This window comes from Lemur catta, chromosome 7 (assembly GCF_020740605.2).
Source record: "Lemur catta isolate mLemCat1 chromosome 7, mLemCat1.pri, whole genome shotgun sequence".
In the NCBI taxonomy this organism is placed as follows: domain Eukaryota; kingdom Metazoa; phylum Chordata; class Mammalia; order Primates; family Lemuridae; genus Lemur; species Lemur catta.
Window position 1 is genome coordinate 21393952 of NC_059134.1, and position 12417 is coordinate 21406368.

The 12417-nt window shown below is 48.1% G+C and overlaps 1 protein-coding gene across 1 annotated transcript; it reads right to left on the reverse strand.

Annotated features, from left to right (window-relative positions):
• Positions 1-7235: 7235 nt before the first annotated feature.
• On the reverse strand, positions 7236-12190 carry FOXR1 (forkhead box R1). Its single transcript, XM_045556330.1, has 6 exons — positions 11915-12190; positions 9673-9747; positions 9323-9570; positions 8864-9090; positions 7771-8009; positions 7236-7307 (listed from the first exon to the last, which is right to left on the reverse strand). The coding sequence occupies exons 1-6, from the start codon at positions 11973-11975 to the stop codon at positions 7279-7281; spliced, it is 879 nt and encodes a 292-aa protein (XP_045412286.1). The 5' UTR covers positions 11976-12190; the 3' UTR covers positions 7236-7278.
• Positions 12191-12417: the final 227 nt, after the last annotated feature.

Below are 12417 nucleotides of genomic sequence, written 5' to 3' on the forward strand. Positions count from 1 at the left end.
TGACCTTGAGTGATCCTCCTGCCTTGGCCTCCTAGAATGCTAGGATTACAGGCCTATTTTTCATGGTCTTATCCCCGGTCTCTCAATAGGCCAAGGTGACTCTCTACCTCAAGGGCTTTATCCTTTCTATTCCCTCTGTTTTCCTTCCCATTCTTTAGCCTGGCTAACTTCTACTTATATAAGTCTTGGTTAAAATGTCACTTTCTTAGAAAGGTCTTCTCTCATGTCCCCTCCAGTCTAAGTTGGATACCCATATTGTTTTCTCTCACAGTGACCCAATCTTTAGCTTACTAATATTTATTACCATTGTGCATTGTTGCAAATAATTGGTTTAATGCCTTTCCATCTAGACTGAACACTCTGTGAGGGAGCAACCACTTTGTCTTTCACTGTATCCATAACACCTGGCACAGGGCCTGGCATATCAATGCTCAACAAATAGTTGTTGAATAAAGAAAAAGAGTGAGGGTACAGGAGTATGATCTTTTATTTGTTTGTTTGTGGGTTTTTTTGAGACAGAGTCTTGCTCTGTCACCCAGGCTGGAGTGCAGTGGCATCATCACAGCTCAACTGCAACCTCAAACTCCTCGGCTCAAGCGATTTTTCTGCCTCAGCCTCCTGAATAGCTGGGAATAACAGGCGTGTGCCACTATGCTCAGCTAATTTTTTCTATTTTTTGTAGAGACGGGGTCTTGCTCTTGCTCAGGCTGGTCTCAAATTCCTGCACCAGCCTCCCAGAATGCTAGGATTAGAGGCGTGAGCCACCGCACTTGGCCAAGTATGATCTTTTATTAGAGAGCAAAGTGGGCAAAGGCAGGTTTTTCTCAGTGCTACTTTTTCCACAAAGGCTATATGGTTTTGTTCTTTTCTTCTGACCTGTTGCCTCTTGGGATCCATTTGCACCCTAAACCAGACATTGACAGGATTGTGGACAGTGATGAGGATGTGCACAAAGTGCAGATGAGGTGGACCAGTTGTGGCCAAATCAGGTGACAGCAGAGCTTAGGACCTGCTCCTTCCTGAGAGTTGGATGGACTAGGGTGGTACATGAGGGGCTCTGGCTCCACGAGAGCACTGGGTGGGCTCAGAGCAAGTGACCTGGCCTGGTCCCCCCACCCACTCGTCCAGTGGCTGTCAGATAGAAATTAGCATCCAGACAGTCCAGGAGAAGAAAGTGGGTGGGTTAGGGAAAGGGCATGTGCAAATGCCTGTGCCATCTTTTCCTTGGTAGTAGTCTCTTCTTCCCATGCTATCCCGGATCTTCCCCACCTCCCCAGCCTTCGCTTATGCCTCCTTGCTGCATTAGCAGCTCCCACAGACCAGGGTTGGCTTTGGGCACTTGTGAAGAAAGACTAGCTGTCGTTTTCCAGACCTGAAAAAAAGACCAAGTTCCAGCATCTCCTCCTGTGAGAAGCCTTCCCCAGCTACTTCAGTCATAGCTAATTGCTTTTTTCTCTGTGCTTTCAGGGAACGTGGAATCTGCCTATTACGGACGTGACTAGTGATAATGCATGGGAAACAGTGCAGCCTTACTACCCGCTGTGGTTTGAATGTGTGCCCCAAAGTTCATGTTTTGGAAACTTAATCCCCAATGCCACAGTGTTGGGGAGGTGGGGCCTGATGAGAGGTGATCGGGCCATGCGGGCTCTGCCCCCCCCATGCAGAGATCTTGGTCTGGTAGGACATGGGTTGTGCTTCTCAGGAGTACCATGTTTCATTTTTCTTTCTTTTCTTTTTTTTTCTAAAGACAGGGTCTTGCTTGCTCTGTCACCCTGGCTAGAGTGCAGTGGCATCAGCTAATTTTTTCTATTTTTTTGTAGAGGTGGGGGTCTTGCTGTTGCTCAGGCTGGTCTTGAACTCCTGACCTCAATGCTGTTATCACAGGAGTGAGGTCCTTATAAAAGAGCGAGTGTGGTTCCCTTTTCTCTCTCTCTCTCACTCTCTTGCCCTCTTTTCCCTTCCACTGTGGGCTATGGGGTGATGCAGCAAGAAGGCCCTCATGAGCTGCAGCCTCTGGATCTTAGACTTCCCAGGCTCCGGGACTGTAAGCCAATGAATTTCTTTTTTTCTTTTTTTTAATTTTTTAATTTTTTTTTATTGTGAGCTAATAAATTTCTATTCATTATAAATTACCCAGTCTGTGATATTCTGTTGTGGCAGCACAAGACAGACTAAGACACTACCTAACAGGTCCCGTGCTAGGCTCCAGGGGTCTGGACCTGAACATCACTTATACCTTTGTGTTGTTCTCCCCGGTTGCCGGTAGCACCATTAAGTGAGCCCCTGTGGGATGGGGGCTGCATCTCATTTGTTGCTTAGTTTAGTGGTTCTTTACCCTGTCAATCTTCACGCCTAGGAATGGGACAAATACTTTACAAGGCCATCTTCACTACCCTGAAATGAATCTTATTGATAAAATAACCGACCTACACGTATAACTTTTAAAAGATCAATATAATGTTCTAACTATAATAACAGAAAAAGAAGGGGAGAAAAGTTTATAAAATGTTTTTCAGTGGACAAACTACACTTGCAGACATGAGATAGTTGAAAATTTGCATACTTATGAGTAGCTTAGATTTAAGAGATGATATTCAAATCGATATTAAAAATACTTTTTCTTTATATTAGTTACCTTGAAATAACAGCTAAATAAGTATATTTGTTTATACACATGGAATCCCTGAGTGCCGTAGATACAAACACAAACTGGTACAGGCATGTGAAAATACCAGAGCAGCTCTGCTGTCAGTGAAGTGATTTTCCAAAATGGCAAACAACTCTTGATAAGCCTCCAAACCAAAAAAAGTACAGTCTTCCTTCATTTAACATAATAGTTGCATTCCTGGAAAATTCAATGTCTATTAAAATGATGCAACAAATGTTTTCTGCTTAGGTGTAAAACCAAGTTAAGCTCTTGGCACAGCTCATTTATTATAAATGGCCTGTGATCTAGGGGTCAGTTCTTCAAGGTGAGGGACTGTCTTCCTGCACTGGGGACATCTGACATTCCTGGGCCCGACTACCAGTAGCCATAACACTCCCAAATTTGTGGCAATTGCAGTGCCTTCTAGGGTCAGTGCAGTCTCAGTGAGAGCCCTGGCCTAGCACTACTAAGTTTAGAAATAAAGGAGCTGGAGCCAGGCTGGGGGGTGGGAAGAGCAGAGGTGGTGGTGATGGAGAGGTGACAGGGTAGAGTGGGGATTTCGTGTCTGTCACAGAAATGTACAAATCAAGCAAACTGAGACCTGTCTTCCAAGATGCAAAGATCTTGGTCTGGTAGGACATGGGTTGTGCTTTTCAGCCGTACCATGTTTCATTTCTTTTCTTTCTTTTCTTTTTTTTTTTTTTCCAAAGACAGGATCTTGCTCACTGTGTCACCCTGGCTAGAGTGCAGTGGTGTCAGCTAATGTTTTCTGTAGAGATGGAGGTGGGGGGACGTCTTGCTCTTGCTCAGGCTGGTCTTGAACTGCTGACTTCAAGCAATCCTCCTGCCTCGGCCTCCCAAAGTGCTAGGACTACAGGCGTGAGCCACCACACCGAGCCGGAGTACCATGTTTCAGAGATCAGGGAGGAGGCAGTTGGATTTCACAGTAAGCCAGGTGGCAAGGTGTTAAGGGGTGAATAAGTGGACAGGAAATGAAGGCCACTCCTCAGATTTAATGGCCACCACACTCAAAGGCAGAATGAGAATAGTACCTCTTCCAAAACGTGCCACTTCAAAAAAAAAAAAAAAGAGAATAGTACCTATTCCTTAATGGGGTTGTATGAATTAACTCTGCAAGTGTACATAGAATGATGTCTGGTCCAATTATAAACACTCAGTAAATGTTAATATGCCGGACTACACAGTTTCCAGTATCTTTAGTTCTCAAAGCAAATCTCTGTGTGCTTTCATTATCCGCATTTTGCATACCAAGGAAACTGAGGTTTAGAAATGTTAAGAAAACTTGTACCAAAGATGACACAGTTTGGTACAGGACAAGTTATCTGCTGGGAAGGAGCGGAGCTGGGAGTCAAGGACAGAAAAATCAAAGTGTTTCTAAGCAACAGCAAGGTCTAGGCTACTACTAAGAGTTTTGGAGTGCTTAAAGTAGGTGCAGACCATTATGGGTCCACCAGCCTCCTGGAACAGGGAGGAGACTCCTACCTAGACGTCGCGATGAATAATGAGATAGTTACCATTTATTAATACTTAGCTTCCACCATGAACCAAGTTCCGTGTTAGGCACCCTATTTCATCCCATTTGTTTCCCACCCTGATACTAAGAACGGCATCTTTAACTTATTTTCCTGATTAGAACACTGAGGCTCAAAGAGAAAGAGCCTTGCCTGAGGTAGGTTTTTCCAGGATGAGGCAGGAGCTACATCAGAATGTATAACCAGCAAGGAGGGCAGGGAGAAACGATGAAAAAGTGAGACTTCCTTAACCCCGGCCAGCTGCAGAGACCTGGGAGCTACTCTCAAGAGTCAAGCACCACTCACTGCCACCTCTGGACAGGAGTGACGCCCAGGCAGGCAGGGGTGGCTCTGAGGTCAGAGCCCTGTTTCTGTGCAGGCCTACTGTGGGGGAGGGAAGAGCAGGAGAGAGAGTGAGAGCCGTCATCTCAGTCCTGTGGGAGATCCAGCGTTGACTTTAAGCACTGAGTGTCTCTGGGATCCTGATAGAGCTCAAACCTCACTCCTTTCTTGTCCCCAGGCTTCCCCCTCTTCCCCTCAGACCTGAGGCTGCCAGCTGGCCTTTCTCTGGAGCTCTCTTCTGCATCCAGGAAGGCCACAGCAGCCCATCTGGGACCCGCAGCCTTCAGGACTCTTATTCTATAGGTGGCTTCTCCTAAGGGGTGCTAGGGACCTGCACAGGGAAGAGTAACGAGTCTCAGGCCCTGAGCTCCCCACAGTGATTTATTGTCCTCCCCCCATTAAACCCTACTAGAATTAAGCAAAATTATTCGGCACTCCTGATGCAAAGGTGAGATTAAATGTTGACGATGGCTAAATGGGGAAACGAGGCTTGAGCCTGACTACTCTTGCAAGAAATTCTTTCCTCTCACCTGTGTAGTTCCTTCAACTGCCCCATAAATACCAGGCTTCTCTTCACTTAGCCCCAGCTGTGGCTTCAACTCCATCTGAAGCTTACCCTAAACCTACCCCAGTAGTCCCTACCTCTTCCCTGTTCTTTGGACTCCCCTCCAACTGCTTATTGCAGCAACCACCACAGCTAGGATGGTGTATGGGATTCCCATGTTCACCACATTAACATCCTCTACCCCTTTTTCGAGTTGTATCTCTTACTCCTCCCAAGTCCCCAAATCAGCCCAGATTCCTCCCTCTCCCTACATGTCCCAATGAGCAGATTCTACTTCCTAAAACTTTGGGATCCCTTTCCTCCTCTCATGCCTGACACCCATCTTAGAGCAGGAACTTCTCCCCCAAGTCATTCCATCAGCAATTAACTGATCTTCTCCAGCCTTTCCCCTTTCTTGTGTACCATCTACAACACAGCTGGGCACTCTTTCTAATCTTAAACACAAATACAACTGAGTCATTCACCTGTGGGCTAGCCCTCCACGGCTGACAGCGATTTGGCCCCTGCATACCTGTGTAGCCTGCTCCTATCCCACTCCTCTCTGCATGCCATCCTGTCTTCACCTGCCGGACTTCTCATTCACCTGCTTCCTGTCTAGGCTGTAAGACAACTCTAAAGCGATGTCTTCGCTGGTAGGGAGCCAACTTGTCTTTTGTTTCGAGATGGGGTCTTGTTCTATCACCCAAGCTGAAGTGCAGTGGCATCAACATAGCTCAATGCAGCCTCCATCTCCTGGGCTCAAGTGATCCTCCTGAGTAGCTGGGACTACAGGCATGCACCACCATGCCAGCTAGTTTTCTGGTATTTTTTAGAGGTGGGGTCTTGCTATGCTGACCTTGAACTCCTGGCCTCAAGCGATCCTTCCCATCAGCCTCCCAAAATGCTATGATTATAGGCGTGAGCCACCACACCTGGCCAACTGCTTGTTTTTAAGACTAGCATATCAGGTCGGGCGCGGTGGCTCACGCCTGTAATCCTAGCACTCTGGGAGGCCAAGGCGGGTGGATCACTCGAGCCCAGGAGTTCAAGACCAGCCTGAGCAAGAGAGAGAAGAGAGAGACCCCATTCTCTACAAAAAATAGAAAGAAATTATCTGCCCAACTAAAACATATATAGAAAAAATTAGCCAGGCATGGTGGCACATGCCTGTAGTCCCAGCTACTTGGGAGGCTGAGGCAGAAGGATCGCTTGAGCCCAGGAGTTTGAGGTTGCTGTGAGCTAGGCTGACGCCACGGCACTCTAGCCCGGGCAACAAAGGGAGACTGTCTCAAAAAAAAAATTAAAAAAAAAAAAAGACGAGCATGGCAAAGGAAGGAATTGAGTCCTCTTGCCTTTCTTGTAAAACTGTACCTCAGAATAACTAGATTATGGATGAGAGGAAGATTTTTTTCTATAGAAGTATTTCCGCTAATAAAATAGAAAGTTGGGAAAATATGACTAGTATTCAGATAAACTTTTAAAATTGCTAATCTCCTTTAGATATGATGATGCTATGTTTAAAGGGTCCTTTCAGAGAAAAAAGGGTGTCTAGGAATTGCTTCAAAATAATCCAGGGAAGGGGAAGGGATGAGATATGTAAATAAAACACAGTCACCCATGAGGGGATGAAGCTGGAAGACGGCTATGTAGGGGTTCACCATTTTCTTCTACTTTTGATATGTTTGAAATTCTCAATAAAGTGAAACAAAAATAGATTACCACCTCTAAACTTAAAAAAAGCTCCTCCGTGCTGTGTTCTTACAGGCCCTCACCACCGTTACAGCTACCACAGTGCAGTGCAGAAACTGCCCCTGGCCCCTGAGTTAGGGCCGTATTCTATCCTCCGAGCTTGGATCTAGTAGCTGCTTAAATGGCAGTTGAATGAGTAGGCAGGTGGTGCTTGTAGGGCTGGCTGCTACAGCTGACATCTCTGAAGATCATCTCCATAGCCCAGAATCCTGAAGAGGGCTGGGTATTTCCCTCCTTTGAGGAAAGGAAGTTATGGGCTCCCTTTGCTGCACACCAGGCAACTGCCCCATTGCCTCTGGATCACCCATCAGCTCTGAGGGGATCCTTGGAGCTGAACTCCACCTCCACCCTTAGCCCCATCTTCAGAGACTCTCCCCTCCTCCACCCCACAAACACACACACACACACACAAGGCTGCTGAAGGTTAACTTTAATAAGGCATGGGCTGACTCTTGCTTCTGGACTTAAAGGTCAAAGAGGAAAGGCATCACATCTGTAAGGAAAGAAGAGAGTTCAAAGGAGTGTGCTTTGTAGCTGCTGTTCCCTAAGCCTGGGATGCTCTCTCATAGCAGGTAATCTTCTCACTCAAGGCTCCAATGCCACCACTTCCCTGAAGCCTTCCTGAACTGCTCCAGGGAAAGACAAAGTCCCCTTTGCACACAACCTGTATTGCTTCTCACACTGTGTGGTCACCATTCCCCAGGCTGCTGAGCTGTGAGTAGGGCCAGTTGCACCTTAGTTGTTTCCCGATCAATTCCTTGTACATCAAGTCCCACGCTTGTGGGGGAGGTCTCGCTTCAGGCATCACTCAAGGGTCTCAGACCACTGCTATTCTCCCTGCTTCCTACAGAAGAAGCCCCCCCATGGCATGCGACCTGCTTGCACACTCAGCCTTGGGTCAGGATGGATCCTCAGGTCCCCTCCCCCTTGGGCCCACACATGGCAAGGCCTCACACCTGGCTGGCTCATGCACTGTTGGATACTCTCCAGCCTAGTGGAAGCCAAGGCGCGGACCTCCTCCTCAAAGCGGCGGTGTCCCTCCTCAGTTAACTTCCAGAGGCAGGACCGAGGCCGTGTGTTGGCCCCACACTGCGCGCTGACTGGCACCTTCTCAAAGCTGTCCCGGAAGCAGAGATTGTGGCGGACAGTATTCTTCCAGCCTTCTGGAGCCGTCCGGAAAAAGGGGAAGTGGTGTCTGTGGACAGGGAAGAGAGGTAAGGAAAGCATGGTTTCTTTGGGGGATGCCCTACTCTCGAGCATGTTCTTCCCCAGGGGCCGGGAGCCTCAGCCCTTTGCTCAGGGTGGATACTGGTAAGCTGGCTGGAACTGCTCTTTGCCAGCCCAACATGTGGCAAAACCACCTGGTGCATTGCTCATACGACTCCCCGCCTTTTAAGTCCAGTTCACTGCCCCCAGCCCCAGTCCCATTTACTGCCTTCCCTCTGAGGACTCGGGACTTGGGCTACAGCATGGACAAAGCAGAATCAGGCTAACTGGCTCCTGTGAGAGGAACCTTGGGTCAAGAAGGGACACCACTTGAAGATTAATATTCTGAGACATTGGGCTCTTCTCCTAATAACTTGGGAAGGGTCTGAGCGCTCCCTCACACTGTGTGTCCAGGACTATTAGAGCTAAAGAACTCTTCTCGGCTGGGCTCGGCTGGCCCCTGGGGGTACAGGGAGTTGTGCCAGGCAGTCCAGCCCTAGCAGAAGCAGGTGGGGAACTATTGGGTAAACCAGAGAGGAATGGTAGGAGAAACTTACCTGACCCAGGTAAATTTGTGTTTTAAAAGAGAACTAAGCCATAAAAAAAGGGTGGAGGGTTATTTCTGTTTGTTTTTTTAGATGTGCACAGGGTTGGGAGTAGATATGTTCCTGTACATGTGGGCACACATGCACCTGGGAAAAGAGAACTGTGAATGTGCTCATGCTCTCAGACCCAGAGGGGGAAACTGAGTCAGCAGCCCAGGGCCTGGGACAGATTGGAAGGCATCAGACCAGGGCCCTGGCCCCCTCCCTTCTCCCTCCTCACAGGGCCCCCGGCACATACCGAGTGAAACTGTAGATCTGCTGTACGTTGAGGCCACAGGGGGAACTGTTTCTTAATGCCAGGGCAATTAGGTGGAAGTAATTGAGAGGGGGCCGGGACCAGAGCCTCCCCGCCTGGTTGTTGGCTTGTCGAAGCCTCCGACTCTGGAGGGGGGCCCTTTTGTAAGGGGACGGGAGAGCCACAGAGGAGCTGTCATCCTGGTCCTCAGCCTCCTCCTCTTCTGTGAGCTAGAGGAGCACAGAGTAGGAACTGGTCCTGACTCCTCAGCCTCTACTCCAGGGTGCAATGGCAGGAAGGGGTAGCTGTCTAGGGCTATCATCTGGGCTTCTCCCCAACCCAAGGATGTAGGTGATTTCTGAACCCATTAACCTTTTGCTATCCCTAACAGAAATCCACTATATCTTCCCTACACCCATCCCACCTACTGCCCAAGTCCAGCTTACAACCCCAGATCCATACCTCCAGGTTGCTGGGGGAAGAGGCAAACTGCTTCTCAGGGGGAGACTGCTCGCTGGAAGAAAGGGGCAGTGATTCCACCCCTGTGGCCTCTGAGCCACTGGCATCTTCCTCCTCCTGGGGTGACTGAGGGGAGGGGAGTGTGCTTGCCACATCCTCCCTCTTGCTAGATTCAGGGACCTCCAGCTTTCCAGGGGGAAACACGATGTTAGGGTTTACCCACATCCACAGATTGGGCTCAAAATCCGGACCTGTTCAGAACAAAAGTAGATTGTGCACCACAGCACTCCAGCTCTGGGTACCCCTGGTATTCAGCCAGGGCACAGAGCCATGTAGGGGAGGTCACTACTCACCATCATCTTCACAGTTGGGTTTTTTTTCTAGGGGTAATTTTGGTGGCTCAACTACTCGGAGTTTATATCTGGCAACTGGCAAAAAGACAAAAAAGAGTCAAAACATCCTAGGATTTTTATTGTGACCCTAGGTCCTGAGCCTTGAGGCTTCTCATGGAGAAGGTTGTGGGCCCTGCCTGGTGGGTTATGACACCATATTCTACTGGCTTTCCCTTTACCTCCCTGACCTTCTCATTCTCCTCTGCATTTTTTGCTTCTCACTCCACATATATTGTCCCTGAATGATCTCATGCATGCCTGTGGTTTCAGTCACCATCTATAAATTTAGGGCTCTCAAGTCTTTAGCTCTAGCCTTAGACTTCTCTGCTAGTCCTTAAGTAGAACTGCCTATTAGCTGTCTTTACTTGGGTAACTGATAGGCACTTCAAACTCAACATTTCTAAAACTGAATTCTATCTTCTTGCTCCTCCTCCTGTATTCCTTGTCTCAGCAAATGGCACCAGCATCCGACTGGCTGTTTGGGGCAGAAACTATTTTTGCCCCTCACTGTCCCCATTGAGTGTCATCATATTACAGATGAATCTGTAATTTTTTGTTTGGGAAATGACATACTTTTTGGAGAGCTTAGTAATTAGAAAGGATGCCCATTACATCGCTAATGTTTGACAGAGAACTAGAAAAGGAAAAAGTAGCAAGTTACAAAATCGGAAAAGGCAAAACTGTCATTATTTGTAGGAAAAAAAATGATTAACACAGAAGATCATACAAAAGCAGTATACAAATTATCGGAACCAATAAGAGCACAGCAAGTTTGAAAAATACAATTTTTTAAAAAGGTACTGTTTGCCAAGATAGGCACCTGCACTGGATTCATGAGATTCAAAAACATAAAAATTAAAGAAAAAAAATAAAAACAAAAAATAAAAAGGTACTGTTTACAATAGCAACCAAAATTATGAAGTATCCAGGAGTTAACCCATGAAAGAATGGACTAGCCCTTTATAAGGGGAAAAAAAAATGTATCCACTATTTAAGAACATAATTCCTGGTTATCTAGTGGTTAGGAAGACAAAAGAAAAAAACATAAGCGAGAACTTGAACAAAGACATGCAATACAAATTAAAAGATGCCAATCACCCTCAAATTAATCTATAAGTTTTATACACATATTATAATACATAAAATTAAAAGGTTCTACATAGTAAAAATCACCATCAGCAAAAAAAAATACAAACAATAAGCCAGCCAGACGTGGTGGCTCACACCTGTAATCCTAGCTCTCTGGGAGGCTGAGGTAGGCGGATCGCTAGAGGTCAGGAGTTCGAGACCAGCCTGAGCAAGAGCAAGACTCCATCTCTACTAAAAATAGAAATAAATTAGCTGGACAACTAAAAATATATAGAAAAAATTAGCCGGGCATGGTGGCGCATGCCTGGGGTCCCAGCTACTGGGGAGGCTGAGGCAGGAGGATCGCTTGAGCCCAGGAGTTTGAGGTTGCTGTGAGCTAGGCTGACGCCACGGCACTCACTCTAGCCCGGGCAACAGAGACTCTGTCTAAAAATAAATAAATAAAGGGATTAGGGTTGGTATGTAAGAGTGGGGTAGGTGATGGAGGTAATGGGGTGGGCACTGAAGGGGAAAATGACTAGAGTTAATCCAAGGTCCTTGCCAGAGCCATGGCAAGAGTACCGTGAATGTAGGGGTGATCGCCTCAGCTCTCCTCACCTGAAGTGCAAGAGAAAAAATGAAACTTAAAAAGACCGCGGTGGCCAATTCTCCATTCAGCAAATATCGAGCACGTCTACGTGTCAGGCAACATACTAGACGTGACGATACAGCCATGAACCAAACTGCTAATTAAACATGTTTTTAAAGAGACAGAGAAAAATAAGTGAAATACGTAGTCTGGCAAATGGCGATAAGCGCCGTGGAGAAAAGGCCCAGAAGAAGCCTAGAATGTTCTGGGAGCTGACCCGCGCCCGGGGTGGAGCTGAAACCACCGTGTTTCGGTGGCACCGCGGCCCTCTGGGGGCTTCCCGTCGAGGCGGGAGCCAAGCCCCATCCTGAGTGGACTCCGCGAGTGGGGGGGCGGAGCGGGGCCCCGGGAACTGCGCGCAGGGGCTGGGGGCCCCGAACCCCCCCCCTGCAGCGGGGCGAAGGCTGGGGGCCCCGTGCCCCGGGCTCCCGCGAGCCCCACCCGGCCGCCCGCCCATCCCCCACCGCCCCCATCCCAGGCACTCACGGTTCTGCTCGGCTACGGGAAGGTGCGCTGTGGTGAAGGCCAGAAAGGCCTCGTTCCCCATGTCCCAGTCCAGCAGTCCCGGGACCTGGCCATGGAGGCTGTCCCAGAAGTCGAGATGTTGGAGTTTGAGGTCCACCTTTAGCGAGAGGAGAGAGGGACTGGCGCCGGGTGGGAGAATCGGTGAGACTAAAGATCAGGCCTGGGTGGCGCTTCCTCAAATACGCGGGCTCTGATTGAATGAGGCTGGAGGCATCTCAGGTGTGGAGAGTCCCATTTGACGCCTTTAATCTCTTCTAGGCTCTACCAACCACCGAAGTCTTTCCTCTACCCCTACCGTTGCATTGTGGGATTTGGTGACCTTGGGGGTCCAGAAGAGAGGTACCCCAGACCATCTCCCCCCTCTACATTTGCACAAAGCTCTTGTTTAGAAGGAACAATGATCCCGTGAGAGCATTAATAGCTATTTTCTAGAAGTTCTGAAAGGTTTTATGGCTTATCCAAGA